Source organism: Apis cerana, linkage group LG15 (assembly GCF_029169275.1).
Source record: "Apis cerana isolate GH-2021 linkage group LG15, AcerK_1.0, whole genome shotgun sequence".
NCBI lineage: Eukaryota > Metazoa > Arthropoda > Insecta > Hymenoptera > Apidae > Apis > Apis cerana.
Window position 1 is genome coordinate 9,270,565 of NC_083866.1, and position 22,561 is coordinate 9,293,125.

At 17.1% G+C, this 22,561-nt stretch overlaps 2 protein-coding genes across 7 annotated transcripts; one reads left to right on the forward strand and one right to left on the reverse strand.

The window, feature by feature from the left end:
- Positions 1–1,685: 1,685 nt before the first annotated feature.
- Positions 1,686–16,894, reverse strand: LOC107997439 (protein transport protein Sec24B). Of its 5 annotated transcripts, XM_062086131.1 has the most exons (17): positions 16,733–16,894; positions 15,816–15,962; positions 13,451–13,597; positions 12,322–12,468; positions 11,914–12,029; positions 11,529–11,631; positions 11,297–11,423; positions 11,014–11,123; positions 10,487–10,718; positions 10,227–10,384; positions 9,252–9,477; positions 8,708–9,037; positions 8,325–8,435; positions 7,309–7,481; positions 5,816–6,151; positions 5,608–5,711; positions 1,686–5,269 (listed from the first exon to the last, which is right to left on the reverse strand). In XM_062086131.1, exons 2-17 carry the CDS (start codon positions 15,936–15,938, stop codon positions 5,158–5,160), a joined length of 2,655 nt encoding a protein of 884 aa, XP_061942115.1. In that variant the 5' UTR covers positions 15,939–15,962; positions 16,733–16,894; the 3' UTR covers positions 1,686–5,157. The 5 variants fall into 5 exon arrangements, with proteins under 5 accessions (XP_061942115.1, XP_061942117.1, XP_061942116.1 ...); XM_062086133.1 differs by lacking the exon at positions 15,816–15,962 and having other exon boundaries at positions 16,733–16,874; XM_062086132.1 differs by lacking the exons at positions 15,816–15,962; positions 16,733–16,894 and adding an exon at positions 14,436–14,499.
- A 1,183-nt stretch (positions 16,895–18,077) lies between these two features.
- On the forward strand, positions 18,078–21,570 carry LOC133667428 (transmembrane protein 242). Of its 2 annotated transcripts, XM_062086148.1 has the most exons (3): positions 18,094–18,316; positions 18,415–18,608; positions 18,994–21,570. In XM_062086148.1, the coding sequence occupies exons 2-3, from the start codon at positions 18,554–18,556 to the stop codon at positions 19,368–19,370; spliced, it is 432 nt and encodes a 143-aa protein (XP_061942132.1). In that variant the 5' UTR covers positions 18,094–18,316; positions 18,415–18,553; the 3' UTR covers positions 19,371–21,570. The 2 variants fall into 2 exon arrangements, with proteins under 2 accessions (XP_061942131.1, XP_061942132.1); XM_062086147.1 differs by having other exon boundaries at positions 18,078–18,608.
- The last annotated feature ends 991 nt before the right edge of the window (positions 21,571–22,561 follow it).

The window sequence follows — 22,561 nt, forward strand, 5'->3', positions numbered from 1 at the left end:
TAATTAAATATTAAAAGTATTATTTTAATTAATATTAAAAGTAATTATTTTGTGCTAAGTACACAAATTTTTTTATCATAAATTATTACTATATCGAAAATTGTAGCTATCAAAGAATAATCAACATTGAGAAAAATTACAAAGAGGAAGATTCTTTTCTTGTGATTTGTTTTTTTAAATAAATTACGAAAAGTAATTATAATTATAAATTAAGTTATTATAATATAATACAAATAATTATATATGTAATATAATATAAATATAAGTAATATAAGTAATTATAATTATAAATTAATATAATTATAAATTATTAGATTTTATTAAAATCAAATTATATTTATTAACCTTAAAATAATTAAAATTAAGATTTTATAATTATATTTAATTTTATATTATTTTAGTTTTAAATAGGAAATTTCTTTCTTGTTACATATGATTCTTTTTTGCAAATAATTTATTTAAAAATATAATTAGAAAAAAATAAATGTTATTGTTCCATACTATTAAAATTCAGATTTAAATATATATTATAATTGTTTAAAATGTATTTATATATATTTATATATCTTCTAAAAATATCATATGTTTTGAACATCTAAAATATTTTTCATATTAAGTAATTATTATGTTTATTACAAAATTTATTATATAATATATAATCAAATTATATATATAAAAAAAATATATATTTTTTTTAACTTTACAATAATATATAATAATTGATAGATTAATTTATGTTAATTAAATTTTAATATTATTTGTAATGAAATTTTTAATAGTAAAAATTAATCCTAAAAAATAATATGATTTAATAAAACATCATTGAGAAATTAATCAAATTAGAATTTTTTTAATAATAAATTAATATATCTATGTTTTTCAAATTAAATTTGAAAAAAAATTTTATTTTTATTAATTTTAATGATTTTTAATATAATTCTAATAATAGTAAAATATCTTTTTTCTTCTATAATGAAAAATAAATTAAACTAAGAAAAATTGATGAATTATTATATTTCTTAAAGTGTGAAATTCAGAAATAATAGTATATATTAGAAAGTTTTATTTCTTATATCTTTCACAGTCTGATTTATAACTTTATGTTTTATATTATACTTTCACTTTTGATTTGTCTTATTGATTTACAATTTGTTTGAATTTGTAAAAAATTCGATATTTATCTCTTTTTGATAGTATAGAAATAGATTTTCAAAAATTTTTCATTCTTTTTATACAGTTTTATATGAAATTAATCAAATAGAATATATTCATTTATATATATATTCATATTATATATGTATATATATGTATATATTTCTGAAAAAATAATAAGAAATTAAATGAATATCAATTAAATATTTTTAGTGAATTATTTTTATACAAAAAATCTTTAAAATCTTGAAAATATACAATAATTTAAGTGAAAGAATATTACAATTTTCATTTATTATAATAACTTTACTTTTAATTTTATTAATTATTTAAAATGTGCTTTTCTGAATGCTTTATATTTCTTCATATATATCATATCCTAATGTAAATAAGTAATATATTATACATGATGTATAATACATTCTAATTATATTATATATGAATTATTAAAATATTAAGCATTTTCATTCTTGTTATTTTTTATTTCTAGTTTATAGTGAGTTTTTATATACAAAATAAATGATATATGTATATAGAATTGCAAAAATTTTATTATTATATAATCTAATAATATGTACACATAACAATTTTTATTTCCATTCAAAATCATCACTATTACTTTTTGTGATTTTCTCATATATTATTTATATTTATAATCTATCGAGAAACTAGATATCAATTATAGTAATATATAAGAATTGAAGTGATATTAAATATAATAATTAAATATAAATTTATATGTTGCATGTTGAATTATTTTTCTTGTGATATTGTGTATATGTATAAACTCATTCAAAATTTCATTTGTTTTATACATTATATATCCATATCAGAATTCTTGCTGCTATTATTATCTATAGAAATCTATATAGAATTTTGTATACTTTATAATTTTGAGTACTTAATCAAATATAATGCTCTATCTCAAATATTTAATTTAAATAAATATAATAAATATAATAAAATTTCTAATATAATATCATCCAAATAATAAGGTATTTATTCAATTAACATAAATCCAAGAATCTAAATATATATTGAATTCTTATTATTCGAGTAATCAAATTGATTATAACTCAAATTTGATTTCGAAATCCGAGTATTTCAATTTAATATTTGCCAAGTATTTCTTATATATATTATATATTTGAATTCGGATCAGAAAGAATAAATTAAATAATGAATTCAAATTAAAAAAAATATAAAAAACAATATATTTATTAATATATTTTACTTATTTTAATATTTGGATATCTATATAATAAATACTTTACTCGAGTAGCCAAATTCATATTTGGATTCGAATAAAATATTTTAGAAATAAAATATTTTAGAATACGAATTATAATAAATATTCTGAATATTATAAGAATTTTAATCTCTAATTTATGTAGATTCTGTTTCTATATTTCTAGAAATCATAATGAATTTATTAGAATTTAATTTAAACAATAGAATTCATAAAAAAAATTAATTTTCTTGTAAATGAAAAATCATTAACAAAAATCATTAACTTGTAATTAAGGATAAACTTAATACATATATAAACATATGTTACACAAGTATATATCCACATAGTATGTCTCATTAAATATACGTTCATTCTTTTATTAATTTATATAATATTATATAATATATAATAACATCGAAAATCTTTTAGTAATAATTATTAAATCATAATTTACATGTTCTATAAATCATAAATGGTAGAAGTAAAATTTCTATTATTATTAAAATTTGGTATTAGTATTATTTTTATCTAATTATGCATTTTAATTAAATAATTTTTTAATTCACATTTAAAGATTTATCAAAATATAAATTTAAATAAGGTTTAAATAATTATTTTTTTCATATAAAATATGTATTTTTTAAATTAAAAAAAAAATTTAACAAATTCATTGTTATTCACCGATAAAAAATTAAGTAAAAAGTAAATATTAGGTAAATCTATTGTTATAAATATGAATGTTCATATTAGTTGAAAAGAAAATTAATTTGCATAATTTGCATAAAAATTGCATTAATATCAATATATAATTCTTTTTATGATAAAACAAAGTTGTAATTTCATATATCATATTTAGTGAGACATTCTGTGTGTGTATATATATATATATATACACACACATATATATTATATAATATATTCATATATTATATATATATTCATAAAGGATGGTATATTCCAAATATATAAAATTTTTACATGAAAATAACATGATATTTTAAAAAATTTTTTATTGTAATTATTATTGAATATATCATTTCTTTTAATAATAATTATATACTTGTCATATAACTACTTAAAATTTTTACTTATATGTGTATAGATGAAAAAATGTGTATAAATGAAATAATCATTCGAAAAAATTAATAGAAAAAAAATATAATTATTAATATGAAATGTTATTAAAAACAATCTTTATATTTAAAAACAAATATAATAAAGAAATAAAATATTATAAATATATTATTACTATATTAAAAAATAAGAGTAAATTTAAAAAAATATTAATAGTAAAACTCATTTTATTTCTGCAATATGAATTTCTTCTTTCTTGAATATACCATACCTTATGAAATCGTCGTGTGTGTGTGTGTGTATGTGTGTATGCGCGCGCGCGCGCGAATCAATTTCGTTTAACTGAAAAAATGAAATATCTTTTAAATTTTGCTTAGCACAAAAAAATATGTAATGTGATATCAATAATTTTTCTAGATGTATAGAAATTACATGAAAATGAATTTTATTACTTTAAATAAAATTATATAATATTTAATACATTAATCGTTATAGTTTCTTTATTTCAAAAATTATTAATACAAATTTATAATTTATTGAAATTTATAAAATTTATTATAGAATCATGGGAAGTAATAGTAATCTCTATTTGTTTTGTATTATCTTGTTTTTTATAAAAACAAATTTTTTTTGTACAATTTATATTGAATAATGCATTGAAAATTATATAATTATATTTAAAAAGATAAAATTGATCTTTATAAGACTTTTGTGTCTATGCAGAAAAATTATTAATTCTATGCAATGTATCTCTTTATAACAAACATTTTTGTAAGAATATGTGTCATTTTATATTATCCTTTATAAAATATTTCATATTTTCCAGTTAATTTAAATACTGTGTATTATATATATATATAAATGTATATATAATATAAAAATTAGGTATGTTACGCAATTTAAAGATAAATCATAATTCATAATTTATTATAAAATTTTTGTTCCAGTATACGTAAAATATATAACAATTATTTACAAAATAATTTTGACCAAAAAGGAAACTTTTTGTAGCTAGTTATTTATGAGATGATCATTTTCAAACTATTACATTTCAGATATGTATTATATAAAGCAAAATATCTGAAAAGTGGATTCAAAATTAAAAAATTCTGGCAGTTTTTCAAAGAGAAAGATATAACAAAATCAAATAATTACAAATTCTAGCAACAAAAAAAATATAAAAACACAATTTAAATTCATTTAACTAGCTCAAAAAGATTACAAGAAAAAAGCATAATAACAATTATTATATTATTATTATAGTGATAATAAAATAATAATTACAGTTGAATTTCATTTAAATGCTTCAATGTTTCTTAAAATAAAAATAACATTCATTCCTACAAAACGCGCGCGCGCGCGCGGGTAATTTTCAATATACATACATATATCTGTACGTATACACAAAAATGTGTATGTATTGTATATATTATACATATATGTATGTATATATATATATATATATATATATATATATAAACATGTACATACATACATATATATATATATATGATTTTTTTATATCTCTAAATATTTCATTCTAATTAATTGATTAAACAATTGTTTTCAAAAAGTTCGTATTTTTTGAACACAGTTCACAATTGCTAAACACTTTCACTGTAACAATGACTTTTGCATGTTAAGATTTGTTTGTTATATACTTTCCGTATTTATTAATCCCAAAATAATTTCTTCTATTATTATTTCACTTGAGTCTTAAGATGTTGCAAAAATTCATAATAACTCAAAGAATTCTCAAAACGATCTTCAATTAATCGCTCAACAAAAAGTGTCCTAAAATGACTGTCATCCCTGAAAATTAAAAATTTTAAATTTTGAATATATTTTTTATTAAATAAATAATTTTATTCGACTAATTAATCTCAGCAAATTAAATTTTTAAAAAGAAATTTTTATTTTTTTATATACTACATCATATTAAAACAACTTTGAAAAAAAAAAAAGAATTCAGGAATATAAATAGATTTCACTCTTTAAAATGAGATCAAGGTAATTATTATATAATTATAATTATATAATTATAAGTTTAAAATATCAACAATTTTTCATTGAATACTTTATTTATATTTTTTACAATATTTTAAATTTAAAACATAATTCTTTTCTGTACATAGAAATAAAAAACTCACCGAATAATTTGTATAGAAGCTGGATAGGGTTTCTCTTCTTGTAAACTAAATACAAAGTTTCGTAACCTTTCGCTTTCTGTTGTTTCAATTTCTGGTAATTCATACTGGAAAAAAAATATTTTTATTTTCACTAGTGAATTAAATTAAATAACATTTATTAAGAATTCGTCAATCAATCATGTAATCAATTATATAAATATGAACTTACAAATTCTTCTGGTATTGATGGAAAAGCAGAAACTCCAAGCACATTACAACAAAACGAAGGATGTATATTTTTGCCGATTAAAATAAATATCTGATCTCCAGTATCCATTAGAAAAGCACCCCTAGAGTCAAGTTTCTCAGCAGAAAGATGTAATCTAGGTGGTTGTGGACATAATTTACCATCGATATCTTTCGCATTTCGATCTTCAAGCGCATGAATAGGATAAAGATCTGGATAAATCATTTGGATTAATTGAAACAACGGTATAGTTTTTAACTGACACATAGCAAACACTCGATCATCAAGTCTTGTGTTTGTTCCTGATCTGAAAGCAATCTGAAAAGATATTTTTATTTTTTTATTTTTATTTAAAATTATTAAATTAACTTTCTACTTAGAACATTAAAAAAATGATAATGATAATTATTATGATTATGATAATGATATATATTACATAATACATTGAAAGAAATTATCAAAACCATAAATTTGAAAAAATGTTTTAATAAATTAATAAATTCGCATATGTAGAAGATATTAGTATATTTAATTTTAATAATATAACATTAATCAAAAATTTTTATGGTTGATTCTCACAGAATTTTTCGTACAAAACACTTTTAAAAGCAGAATTCTTTAGTTTACGAAAAAATATTTTGCATGATAAATATTTTAGACAAATTATATTATATTATTATATTATAGATATTATAGAGAAAAGAGATATAATATACATTAATGCATAAAATTATTTTAAATATATTTTCTCATTACAATTTATATTTATTTTTTTTTATATATTATAATATTAAAAATAAATATTACACATGCGCGTGCGCATGCACACACGCGTTATTTCAAGTTTTTAACTTTTTGTTGTAAAAAATGTATTTAATAATGAATATAATGAACATTTGCATTCAAATATTTCAAAAATGAAGAATACTATAAAAAAGATAAAAAAAAAAATATTTTTTTTAAATAAAATCAAAAGTATAAAATTTAATATACTTTCTATCTTAAGATTATAAAATATATAATTTATTATATATTTATTATATATATAATATATAATAAATATTATATAATATATATATATGATATATATAGTCTTTAAAATTACATTCATATATAAAAATCTAATATCATAAATATCTATTAAAATCATATTTTTAAAAAAGTTTATCTTTAAAAATTAAAGATAATTCTGATTTTTATCAAATTTAGAATAAAGAATATTTTTATGAAGAATTTTATATTTATATATATATATATATATATATATAAGAATATTAGAATGAAGAATTCAACAAATTATTCAATAGATATTGTTAAAAAGTAATTTAAATTTACTGAAAAATTTAAACTATTTTAAAATTATTATTATAACAATATAATATGATCTATGTAAGATACAAAGAATATATATTAAAGTTTTATAATTCTATATAAATATAATGATATGAAAATTTGTTTTTTTAATTAATACTTACACATTTGAGTAGAGCAATAATATAAAGGGGTAATAGCTTTAAACTTGCTGGAGCAAGAAGTCCACCAGAAGCAGCTGATTGAGACAATTTATAGGCTGATAAAACATCTATGGCCACATTTATTAGAGCATCTCTTGCATCAGATATAGAGGATTGCTGAGATCTATCTACAGCTATAAATGTATAAGACACAACTATGAGCATTAAACATTAAAAACGATACAAGGAAAACAAATATAATTAATTATATGAATTTAAGAAATTGAAGAAAGAAAATTTGAAGAAAAATTTACTAAAATATAAATTGCTCAAAATAAGATTGTTCAAAAATTTTATGTCAATAAATACATCTAAATTTATGATTGTTTAAATACTGAATCAAAATATCTTATATATTTCTCCCTAACTTTCGTTTCATTTTTAAATACTATGTGGAATTTGTATCCAGAATAAAAACAAAAAATAACTGTTCTTTTTTTTACTTATTGTTTTCTTACTAATATGTAATATTATGTAATTTTGTAAATATAATATTTTAATATATTAAATCTATCAAAAATAATCAATCAGATTTATATTTCATTTTATCTTTTTATAGTATTTTTTTTTATTTTAATAAATATTTTTGAATATATTATATCAGATAAAAAAAAAGATAAAATTAAAAAAAAAAGAACAATAAAATTGATAAATGTCTAAGAAAAATAAAGAAAAGAATAGGAATAAAAAATATAATTAGTTGAGATAAAAAATAAGAGGCAATAAAATCAAAAAAATGTGAAGATATTTTAATGAAAAAACATAAATAAATTTAAAAAAAAAAGAATATAAAAAATATAATACACAAGACTGTATATAATGTGTATATATGTATAACATCAGAATAATTAGAAAAAAACATTAAATAAGAAAATTAAAAATTTATTACTAGAATTAAATATGAAAAAATGGATGCAAAAAAAGAGAAAATAAATATATATTAAATAGATATCAAAAAAAAAAAAAAGAAATCTTACCCATTTTAGAAAGTAGGCCTACTATGCATTGTTGATCAGCAGAATGAAGAACATCAGATAAAGTAGATACTACTGGTAGGCACAATGTGTGTACTCTAATTCTTCTTTCACCTATATATATATTTTTAAATTAAAATGCTTAAAATTATTAAAATTAAAATTAAAAAATTAAGAAATATGTATGTATATATAAATATATTATATTTTTTTATTTATTATATATATAATTATATTTTAATATTTAAAATGCTAATACTTATTTTTAAAGATTAGACGAAATAATATAAATATTATACATAATATTCTTTAAAAATATTTTTTATTTTTTAAATCTTTATTATAATTATTAAAATATTCAAATAATGTTATAAAGATATATTTACCTTTACTTGATGTGTAAAGTAAAGCTGCCTGAAAACAAACATTTTGTACATCTGAAAGATTCTCTTCTATGGAGATTTGCATTCCAAAACCAGCATCTGGATTAACATTAGGCAAACTAAGAAGATCAGTTGATCGCACAAAGAAATTTCCGTGAAAAGTATGAATACTCAATCCTCGTGTGCATCGTATTCTCATCACTGCTTCGAAACCGATTTTTCTAGTAAGATAACGCCTCAATATTCTGTCAAGTGTCTCCACATGCTGTGGTTTCGAAGCACGGAATAATGGAAGATGATATATACAACCTCCAGAAAATTTACACATACTCGCTAAAATATAATGTAATGTTATTTTATAATAATAAAATTATATTTAATATATTTAAATATATTTTCATATTTTGCATTAATAACATTATTGATTTAAATAAATAAATTTAAATAAATTATATTTTTTGATAAAAATATATATATACACATGCGCGCGCGAGTGCAATTAATAAAAGTACAAAAAATAAAAACAATAATTTAAATTAATACGTACAAATAGTAGATAGATCACAATATTGACAATTTAACAAAAATAAATCGACTGCAATTTGTTGTCCACTGCAATCTAGTGCTAATCTTTTGTAAAAATCTGTTACTGGATTTAAATGCGGCACATCTTTACTTGCTCTATTATTTGGATCTTCTCTTGCTTGCAATAAACCTGGTCCTAGATTTGGTAAGCAAGTTTGGAAGACGGTTACACGTCCACCAGTTGGTGACTAAAATAAAATATTTATTTTTTATATATTTTTTCTCTTTTTCTTAACAATAGATTTATATTGTTTTCATTTAATTTATTTTTATTTATATTAGATTTCATTGTAATGTTTTCTTTAAGATATTACAATTCATATATCTGATCTATCTACAAATTTAATTTGTCTAAGAATCTAGAACAATGCTGTTTAGATTGTTTTCTTCACAAGCAGTAAATATAAGGGAATAAGTTTGATATTTTAGATCCTACTGAAATCAATTCTGTTATTGCTATTATTTATATATATGTTTGATTATTGTTTGTGATTGTCATTCTACCTATGCAGGCAATTATTAAATGGTACTGATTCAAAATATAATTTTTCCAAATAAATTATGGCAATATTTTCTATTCGCATTAGAAGCGTTAAAAAGATAGAAGTTTGAACATCATCCCAGTATTGTATATTATTCACTCGCATTAATTTTATATATATATATATATAAAATATATATATATATATATATAAAATATATATATATATATAAAATATATATATATATATATATAAAATATATATAAATATTATATATTTTAAACTTTCTTGATGCCTCAAGACACAAATTTGACAATAAATCTAAAACTAATACGTAGTGATAATAATAAATTCATATTTTCTGTCTTTTTTTTTATATTTCACTCTGTCATAGTGCCATAAAATAATTATATTTTTTACATAAGTTTTATTTAAGTATTTATTAAGTATTTTACCATAAGTTTATATGCAGCTTGCAGGGCTGCACCCAATGCACTATTTGTATCATGAGTTCCTTGAAATTTTATGGGTAACTGAGTCAATAAATCTCTTACTAATTCTTCTCGTTCTTTCAAGTTGACAATTAAATTCTCCGGACATGGAAGAAATACATCTGTATAAATATTGTTTATGATGAAATATAAAAATAATATTAAAATAAAATAATTATTAAAACATTGTAACATGTAAAGTTAAAAAATGAACATAATTTTACCATCGATATCAAGCATAATCATTTCCTGAGGTTGTGATACATTGTCAGGTATGCCAAAGAAATGTATAGCAGAATCTACTGCTAAAAATCCTATTTGTGTTCTACTATCACCTGGCAGTCTTGATAATTCTTCTGAAATTACGTTGCAGACTGTGTTCAAGTAACCACTTTCTACTGCTAATCTCGAAACGTCCAAAACAAACAAATACACAGCTGGCTGTGGTGGACGTAGCTTAAACATATTTATTATTTTATTTATTTTTAAATACTTTTAATTTTTCATTTCAATTTGATAAATCTTAACGGTTTTTAAAAGAAATATTTACTAATTTAAAATATTTTTAATAAACAAAAGCAATTTATTATAATTTATTAATAATTGTTATAATTATTATAATAAGAATTTTAATTTCTATGCAATTTATATATTATATTTAAATATATTTACAATGTTTTTATGTTTCTTTTTTATGTTTCTAAATTTTATTTCTTATTTATTATTTTTACTATATATTAATATATCTTACCATATATTCACTAGATGCAATAAATTCAATTGTACTAGTTTTTACTTCTGGTCTTCTTGATGGATCTCCATATGATTTTGTTACAGGATCAAATTGAAATTCTTCTGGCACTACAAAAATATTAATATAAAAATATTAATATAAAATTTTTTTTTATTTTATATATTCATATAAAAATAATTTCATGTAAAATATATATTAAAAAAACTAATTATATATATGTATATATATATATATATATATATGTAAATTGAAAATATAAATATAAAAAAATTATACTTACATTCGTTTATTCTATAACAAAGATTACATTTCCATCTTTTTGAATCATTGAAATATACAAACGGATTAATATATGTTCTGCAAGCATGACAACGAACTATTGTACTACATTGTATTACTGGTAAATGCTGAAAGTATAATAATATAGTTATTAATAAATTAGACTATACAAAAATACAAAAATATTATATGTTATTATTTCATACATATTTAAGAAAAAATATTTTACCTACATTTAAATCTTTGAAAGGGTGTATTAAAACTCCTAAAGGCAATCTAGATTTCTGCAGCAAAGAATTTGATACAGGAATCTTTGTAAGTGTGCAGCGGAATATACTAAAAAAAAAAAAAATATCACAAAATCATTAAAACTTAGGAATATTAAAAAAATAATCGATATTATAATAATTAATTACATAATTAATTAATTTAATATGCTATATTTATATAATAATATAAAACTATACTTATTATTTAACAAACATATTTAAATATACATATATATATATATATATATATATATATTAAATATATATTTATTTAATATCATTATATTTTATAATGATTATTCATTATAAATCTTAAATTACGATATTTTTTCATCTAAAAAATACTTACTCTGGACTACAATTCACACTGTCTAAAAACTCTTGATGGAGTTTAATTTTTGGTGACTCTACTTTTTCTATAGGTAGAACATTTCGACATTGTAAAAGATCAATAGTCTCCATTCCCTAAGACAAAATAGGTCTATAATATTATTTGAATAAGGATAATAATAAAAGAATAATAATAATAATAATAATAATAATAATAATAATAATAATTAATTGTTAAATAATTGAATAAATTTAATTTTTATTAAATTATATAAAATTTATGTATTAAATTATATAAAAACATAATGAAATTATTTAAAAATAATATATAATATTAACAAATTATAAAAAATTAAATGAAAATTTTTCAATTATCAAACTTTTTTACATAAATAAATAAATATTATATTCATTATTTATTACTTACCCACAATTTATTATAGCCAAGTTGAGTAACAGACATCATATTCATTTGATTATTTAAGTGATTTATTTGATCAGGATATGATTCTGGATATCGTTTATTCAATGAATCTGGTGGCATATTCATTGAATTTAGTGGCTGATTTGGATACTAAAAAAGATCAAACATTCTTCAGTAATTACAACCAAACATTATAAAAATATTACATATTTTATTCACTTTTTTACAGATATTTTTTTTTAATTTTTTAATAAAACAAAAATTTTTTATTTTAATTATTAAAAATTCATTTGATTTTTCTTTATTTTTAAGATATTACTAATGAAAAAGAAAATATAAGAAAAAGAAAATATAAGAAAAAGAAAGAAATATATAAGAAAAAGAAAATAACAATAATAATATTAAATAAATGAATAAAAAAATAAATTAATTATTATTTTAATATAATCAATTAAAATTATTAAAATTTATGATCTATATATTTATTTTTATATTAATATCACAATTAGTCATATAAAATATGACTATATTGTATTTAATTAATTTCTTAGATATGATATATGCTCATAATTTTTCTTATTAATAAATTAATAAATAATTACATTTTAATTAAGTAATAAATAATTCACATAATCAATATATATTATAATAAATTAATATTATTTACAATAAATAATATTATATAAATAATAAAGTTAATTTTCAAAACTGATTATTTATATAATATTTTTTATAATATTGTTTTTTTCATAATTTTTTAAAAAATTATATCTTATTACTATTTCATTAAATATATTAAATATTAATTAATTAATATTATTAATTAATTAATATTATAAATAAATTTTTTATTTTATAAATTGTATGATTCTATTATATATTATATTATATTTATATTATATTTATGTTGATTTATATTTACCACTTTTTTAACAATAAAAAATAAATTTATAATAATTAAAAAAAATTTAATAAAAAATTATTAGATAAGAAAATAAAAAATCACAATTTTCTCATTTAATGTTTTACATTTTAGATCAATACTTTCAAATGAAATATAAAAATTAAATATGTCTATAATTTTTATATAAAATAAAAAATTACTTTAAAAATATTTTTTTTTATTATTTACCCATAATTTATTACATCCAACTTGTGGTGCTGACATCATATTCATTTGATTATTTACATGATTTATTTGATCAGAATATGATTCTGTATAACGTTTATTCACTGAATCTGGTGGCATACTCATTGGATTTGATGGTTGACTTGGATACTGAAAATAAAGATTCAATCTTCTTTTTTAATTATATTATATATTTACTATATATATATATATATATATATATATATATATATATATATATATATATATATATATTTATTTATTTATTATAATTATAAATTATAAAAATGAAACTTTAAATTTTTACAAAAATATAAAAATACGAAAATAAATATAAAAAAATTATTTTAATATAAATCTGAAATCTGAAATTTAAATACTTACAATGTGATAAATTTTATAAATAAAAAAATTGAAAAAATATATAAATTTAATATAATATAAATAATATATATATTAATATAAAAAATATATATGAATTAAAATTGAAATTATACATTTAATATTTACAAAAATAAATAAAGATATTAAATATCTTTTATAATCTTTTATTAAATGCAATATTTTAAAAAATATCTTCAAAATTTAATAAAATTTAAATGAAATTGATTTATAAAAATAAAATTGAAATTTTCCCTGTTAATCATCAAATAGTTTTTAATAACTAAAAAAAATAAAATTAATGACATACTTATATAATATGAAAAAAAAACTAATTGATATCTCAATATTCAAAGATTAATTTAATTAAATTTCAAATTTAATTAATGATTTATCAAAGATAAAAAGAAATCAAGACAGAAAAGTTTTTATGTACATTGTATATAAAGTTTGTATTATAAAGCTCAAAATTTTCTTGAATATTTTTAATATAGAAAAAATTTTTTACTTTTTAAATAAAGTTATTATACAAATAAGAAGAAAAATTTAAACTTTACTACAGAATACATATTGCATTTTTCACAATAATTGACAGTAATAATATTACATTTATTATTAGAAAAAATACACTTCATCGACATACTATACAACATTACGTGGCAGTTCAGTTAATTCAGGCGCCATTTTCGAACAGAAATATGATCGCGAATCACATATTTGAAATCACAATATACATATTTAATGCATATATTATATAATTTAAATATATGTATATTTTATTATATATTATATGTATTAAATATATTAAATTTTTCTATTTATTACAGAAATATTTAAAAAAAAAAATCAATTCATTATATCTATAATAAATATATATAACAATAATCTTGCGCATAGAATATTAAATTATATTTAGAATATTAAAATATTAATACAAATGACTTTATACAAAATTAAGTAAAAATTAAATAATTAAGTAAAAAAAATAAAAATAAAAATAAATACATTTCATAATTATGAATAGATAAAAAGATTGTAATTCAATAATTCTTTTTTAATGTAATTTTCTAATTTTTCTACTATTTATAGTTTATTCATAATTTATTAACAAAAAATGCAATAATATAAAAATTATTACAAAAAAAATATTGAAAAAAAATCTTATTTATATTTCAATTATAAACAATTTTAATTTGTATTAGATAAATATGGAAATAAAATGAAACTATTCTGTTTCTGTTTTATTTCGTCTAATGTAAATTGCTTATAACTGAATCATAGATTTTTCTGCAAAATTAAATTGTTATAAATATAATTAAAGAATATATATTGTTAAAGAATAAAGCTTAAAGATTTTTTTTATTTCTGAAACATAATAATTATATTCTAACTTATATATATTCTAACTTAAATATTTTGTATCTTTTTATTATGTACATTTTATATGTGATTCAAATTTTACATGAATATTTGCAGTCTACTTATAACTAATAAATAAGTTTTAATATGTTTACATATCAACTTTTGTATTTGTTTTTATCTTCCAAAAAATTGTCTTTTTAAAGTCTCATAAATATATAAATATTCTATATTTATATCAATTTGATTATTTTTTACAATGGAAGATTTATAACAATTAAATTAAATTAAACTTAAACATAAAAAATCATTAATATAAATAATCATCATATTAAATAATATATTTTAATCTTTGAAAAACTAACTCAAGCTTTAATAAGAAATTTTCATATAATATATATATATGTATAATATATATCTTATATAAAAATAATATTATAATAAATATGATTCATTTGAATTATAATATAAAAGATAATATATAAAATATATTAATTTTTTTGGACAAATTTTAATTTAATATCATGAATTATATTAATATAAAATGTAATGTATTATAAAATACATTTTATACATAATTTTGTATAAAATGTAAAACTGCTTTAAAATATTCATGTCCATCACTTACCCATAGTTTATTATAACCAAGTTGTGTTGTAGACATCATATTCATTTGATTGTTTATGTGATTCATTTGATCAGAATATGATTCTGAATATCGTTTATTCATAGAATCTGGTGGCATACTCATTGGATTTGATAACTGACTTAGATACTAAAAAAAAGATTAAATATCCTTTTTTTTAAATTATTATTTTAGACAAATTTTATAATATATATATATATATATATATATATATATATATAAAAATATTAAAATATATAAAAAATTATAAAAAAATTATATAATACATATATATAATAAAAATATAAAAATATTATTTTATTAAGATTTTAAGATGCAACAAAATAAGATCAATATTATAAATAAAAAATAATAAAATGTATGTATAAATTTAATACAAAAAAAAAATAAAAACATTATATATAAATATAATATATATTTAATTATATAATGTATATTAAATATATTTTATTTTTATTATTTTATTAACTGTAGTATTTAAGTAAGTATAGTATATAATAGTATAGTAATACTTAAAAAATATCTTTAAAATATAAAAAAAAATTTCAATTTAAAGATATAATATGTATTCTTTATTAATATAACTAATATTGATAAAAATATTATTAATATTCTTTATTAATTATTGAAAACTATTTGAATATTAAATAGTTAGCAATAATTGAAAAATAATGTGTACATATTTCAAAATTAAATATAAGTAATTATATTAATATACATTAATATTGATTTTCAAAAAACTAATTTAATTAATTAATTGTACAAATATTAAAAGACTAGAAAGAAATCCAAAAAGGTTAAAATGTCAAATTCAAGTAGAAATATCGTGAAGTCTATACTTTTATTTTTATATATCTTATTTTTATACATCTTTACAATAATAAAAAAAATTTTCTCACCTTTTGGAAAAGATTAACACAGAATATATGATAAAAACTTTACTCGATTCTGCACAATGAAATGTACATTACACTTTTTACAGAATAATTCGTAGTTTATTATCCTCGAAAATGTTGTACTTCATCGACGCGACACACAACATTACGTGGCAGCTCAGATTGTGGCGCCTTTTTTAATTAGTGAACTGATCACAAATTATTTATATATTTGTGTAATTAAAATAATTAATTTGAATTTACATATACATAATTACATTGAAAATTCTATAAAGATTATATATATTTATATATAGAACTATATATATATAAAATTTCATAAAACATTATATATATATATATATATAATATTGTATTTAAATCAAATATTATTTCTATTCTAAGAAAAATTGGAAAAGAAAAATGTTTGTTTTTATATATACATTATATATATTCTATATTGTAAAATGCAATTGTTTTAAACAATGTTACTATTTATAATAATAATTAATTTTACAAAAATATACAAATATATTTTTTGTAAAATAATTTTTGATATTATTTTATATAAAAAAAGTAGAAAATAAGATCATAAAAAAAGTTATTTAAAGTCATAAAAATGCTTAATATTTTTCGAAATATTTCACTTTATTTTATATATTTATATGTTCAAATAATCTAATTATATTTTAAATCATTTTTTAGTATTTTCATTTTATCTGTCTATATTTATTGCTCTCATGTACATATGATATTATAATTGCAAAAAAATTATATTTGAGAATATATTAAATATTAAAATGAAATGATAAATTTATTATCGTTTTTATGATACATTAATATACATTTCATAGATTAATATAATTACCTCTCTTTTATCAACTTATTGCAACAAATAGAGTATTTCGAAAATAATTAATTAAATTTTCATATAATTCATTGATTTTGATATTTGCAATCATTTTTATTGCATTTTTATTGAATTGCAATAGTTATATATTGTATTATATTGTATTATGTATTGTATTATAATTATACACTGTATATATATGTAATGTATAATTACAATTATACATTACATATATGAATGAAAACAATATATCGATGTTTTAAAAAAATCGATGTATTTTGTTATATGTACAGATTAATATATTGAGACTATGATTTTTTCTCAATTTTGATATTTATATAAAATAAAATCTAAATCTTTGAAGTTGATTGTTATTGAAAATGCTCATTATTTAATTGTTTTACAAATGTTGAATTAATATATTATTCAATTTGAATTTTTAAATTATAATGTATATGAATTTTCTATTCTAAATAATTTGAATTTGGCGCACTGGTGCTTTTATTATCCAATTATATTGGATTGGATAAAAGTTCAATATGGCATCATGTAACTCGTAAAAATATCCAAATTACAATCTTGAATAAAAATTATTTTTGAATCATTGAATTTTAATAATTATGATCGCTATTTTTGAATTTTATACATTAAAAATGATTTACATATTGAATTTATGAAATGTATAAAAAAAAAATAAAAAATTTCAATATTCTTTTTAGAAATTTTACTTTAATTTTTTATGAAGAAATGTGATAAAGGTTATAACAATTATTATTATTTAAATATAAAAAATAATAATTAATAAATTATTTGATAAAAATTTTATATATTTTTAAAAAATTTATATAATAAACAGTGAAGAAACAGATAATATATAACAAAGTATAACAAAGTTCAACATTCTGTATTATTTGAATTTTTTTCAAATGTTATTTTTTCAATAATATGATGTATTAATAATTAAACGAAAAATAATATAATTTAAAACAATAATCATGTCAGAAGTAAATAGAAAGCAAGATACAAAGAAAAGAAAAGAAATGTTATATGGTAAGTATGTGCTTAAATTAATTTTATTTCGTAATTTAATAATTTTATTTAAAATTATATAAATTGAAAAGAACATATACTTTTTATTATTTATATTTATTTATTTGATTGTAATTTTATTGTAATTATAAATGTATATAATAAAATAAAAAATTTATATTTTTTTAATTTATTAAAAAAATATAAAATAATTTTAAATTCATATTTCATTTAAAATAAAAGATATGAATTTAATTTATTTCTATAATAAAATATGAAATTATATATAATCTATATTTTTTTAACTGTAATATAATAATAATAATAATATAATAATAATATAATATATTTTAAATTTTATATTACTTTGTTTTAATAATATCAATATTATGAATTTTTTTTTCAGAAACATTATTCTTGACTGGAATAGCAGGAATTTCTGCTATGATCGGTTTTTTTAATGCTCTATCATCAGTTAAGAAACAGGATAATAAACATTTTGATATTGGATTTATGGGAGGAAAAGGTCTTCAAGAATCTGGTGCAGCACTTGCTACAAGAGCTCTATTATGGGGTTCTGCATGGGCAATTAGTGGTTGTAGTATACTTTTTTATGGAATTTGGAAATTATCTGGAGCTACTAATGCTAAAGAATTTCGATTAAAAGCTGGAAATATTTTACCAAAAATACCAAAAAATGATCCTCCTCAAAGTAGAACTGAATTTGAAAATCTTACAGATTTATTAAAATATGTTTCAGAAGAGTGGGGTAAAGAAAAATAATTTTATTTATATTATATATATATATATATATATATATATGTACATATATAAATAAGAAAGAATATAATTGTTTTGTTCATCTTCGCATATCTAACATTTGATTTATAAGTTTATAAAACAAGAATAGAATTGTATTCATAAAAAATTAGTTTCAAATGTCCATAATAAAATAAATTTAAAATCTTATTTATTATATAAAAAATTAATATTTATAATATATTAATAAATAATATTGGAAATTTGATTTATAATATCATACAAAATTAAATTTTATATATCTAATCTAATCTAAACAATATAAAAAAGTTTATTTTAATTGTAATTCTGATAAAAGACATTAAAAATATATACATATATTATTTTATAGATACATATAATAAATTACTATATGTATAATTAAATTTAAGAATAAATTATTTAAATTAAAAAAATAAAAGAATACAATTGATTTTTTATTATAAAAAAATTAGATTCATTTTTTATAAATTAAATTCAATTTCTTTTTTTCTGAATTTCTTTTAATATACTTACTTTTATTTAATTATTAATTTATTAAAATTAATTAAAAATATATAACAGATATCACTAATTATCATTATAAAAATAATAATTATAAATATATATAATTATAAATTTTTTATAAGAAAATTAAAAAATATTTGAAAATTCAATAGCTCTATTTCCATCACACTATCATTTTTTTCATTTAAATTTAGATTTCAATTGATATTTTATATATCGTCTGACAAATTTATAAATTTAGATAAAAAGAGGAAATGATAAGAAAAAACAAATAGAATAAAAATATGCTATCAAAATGCTATAAATGAAATATACATAAAAAAATAATAAATAATAGAAAAAGAATAGAGATAGAATATAAATTGATTTTTGTCATCTCTTAAATATCAAAAATTTCTTCAATAAAAGAGAATAAATAATTAAAGATCAATTTTTTGAAAACTACTTTTAAAGAAATATCTTTAATATTCTATTAAAGATAATACTGAAGACAATTTTTTTTCTTTATATCCATATTTCTTTTTATATTTACTATTCTTTCCATATTTTATTTACAGTATTTTAGAGATGGTGTGATTTCAATATTTTTACTTTACTTCTATCTTTTTTTCTATTTCTTCTCCTTATCTATATGTTCTGGAAAATTTACACACTCAGAAAACGATTGCAAGGAATGACGCAATTTATAATAAGATAAATATGTTATTGTTTTTTTTTACAAAAATTATTATTGTATTTGAATACTTTTAGTAGAAATAAATAATTGAAAATAAGATTATAAATTATAAATTAAAAATGAATATCTATTTAGCTATTATATGTAATATCTCAAATGTTCTCTATTTCAAAAGATCTTTTTCATATGATTTTTAATCTGATATAATTATCAAAAATATATAACATTGAGAAAAATGAAAATATAAAAAGATAAAATAATAAATAACAAAAAACAAAGAAAAATATTTTTTCAAAATATTCGATTTATTATTTTTTAAAACATATTTATTATCTATAAAGTAGTTATTAAAAGAAGTAAAATTAATTTTCAAACAGAGAATTAATTTCTTTTTGATAGATATTTTCATCAGGTTTAAACCATAAAATTTCAAGACCATCATACATTGCGGGTGAAGCAACTACTTCAAAATACAGAAGAGGTAATTGATTGATATATGTTGAAAGTTTATATATATCATCAATCACATATTTATCACATTGATTAATATCAGCATTATTAGGCAAAATAAGAAACCATAGATTTCCAAACAAAAATTCAGTACTGCTTGTGAGATCTTCAACTATGCTTAATGGAATCTTTTTTACCATTGTTGCATGATATTTTACATGCGAACAATATTGTAAATTTAGTGTAAATGATACCACATTAAATGTATTCTCAAGTAAATAATATTGATCAGTCGTGTTAACAGCACCACTAATTAAATCCATTAATTGGTTTTCCTTAGTAATTATAATCGTATCACGTCCATTAAGTATTTTACCAACTATCAACTGATAATTTTTTTCCAATTCATCATCATTACATTCCTTTTGAACAGAAAATGATATCACAATTTCTTGTTGATTATCAGAAATATTTTTCTTTGTGATACCATTTATTTTTTTATTTTTTAAATTTTCATCAAAAAATGATATTTCTTTCATATCTTATAAAATTCTAAGGTAAAAAAATTTATTTAATTTATTTTAAAAATTACACAATTAAAATAAATATAAAATTATACTTACAAAATAAATTTTTCGAACTATAATATATTATGAAATAAATATAATTTATAAATATTAAATAAAATTTGTTTAATTATTATATTATTATATAAATTATTTTAAGAAAAAAGAATGTATACAATTGAATAAATTCAATAAATTAAAAATTATTAAACTTTTTATTTCAGAAAAATCAACGTATTTACTTGAACAAATAATGTTTAAAATTTCTTAGATAAAAAAAAATTTTAAAAATATATATTTGGTCAAGATATGTAGCACGATTTAATACAACTGGAACTTCTGAACGAATGAAAGAAATAGAAATCGTAAATATGACTGCATGACTAACCGAATCAAATAATAAATACTTATTTATTACGTGCAATATTTATACTTTATTTATATATGTTATCTTTTTCGATCATATCTAAACATACGAGATGTAAATAATCATGACTTTTTCTTATTTTTAGATTTTTTTTTTATAGAAATACACGTATTCATATATCTTAGATCGATTACTTTTTTTGCATGATATTTCAAAAATAAAAATTTTTAAACTTATGTAAATTTTCATGAAAATCTTTATATATTTATCTATTAAACGTGAATATGAATGTTTCTTTTTTTTTTTTTGATTTTATCTATAAATGATTTAATGAATTCTTTATTTCGTTGAAGTAAAATAAATTTTTTATAAGAAATATATTTATCTTATTCTCAAACTTGAATTTCCAGTCCAAATCTAAAAAATTTTGAAAAAAAAAAAAGTATATATTCTTATTTTATAATCTTTCCTCTTTAAATTCCGTTCTTTTAATTCATAAGCATCTTAAAATTGTAATTAGAAAATAAATTAAATTATTAATTGCATGTAAAATAATTAAGAAATTTTATGATTATATGTATATAATATTTTTATTTTTAAATATAGTTAG

Excerpts from the sequence above, each read along its gene's own strand:
- LOC107997439 (XM_062086131.1), bottom strand. The coding sequence starts at position 15,938 with ATGAGTATGCCACCAGATTCTATGAATAAACGATATTCAGAATCATAT. Across the intron at positions 10,719-11,013 it reads TTGCATCTAGTGAATATATG|CTACGTCCACCACAGCCAGC; the intron begins GTAAGATATATT and ends AATATGTTTAAG. Across the intron at positions 5,712-5,815 it reads CATCAATACCAGAAGAATTT|TATGAATTACCAGAAATTGA; the intron begins GTAAGTTCATAT and ends TTTTTTTTCCAG.
- LOC133667428 (XM_062086147.1), top strand. The coding sequence starts at position 18,554 with ATGTCAGAAGTAAATAGAAAGCAAGATACAAAGAAAAGAAAAGAAATG. Across the intron at positions 18,609-18,993 it reads AAGAAAAGAAATGTTATATG|AAACATTATTCTTGACTGGA; the intron begins GTAAGTATGTGC and ends TTTTTTTTTCAG.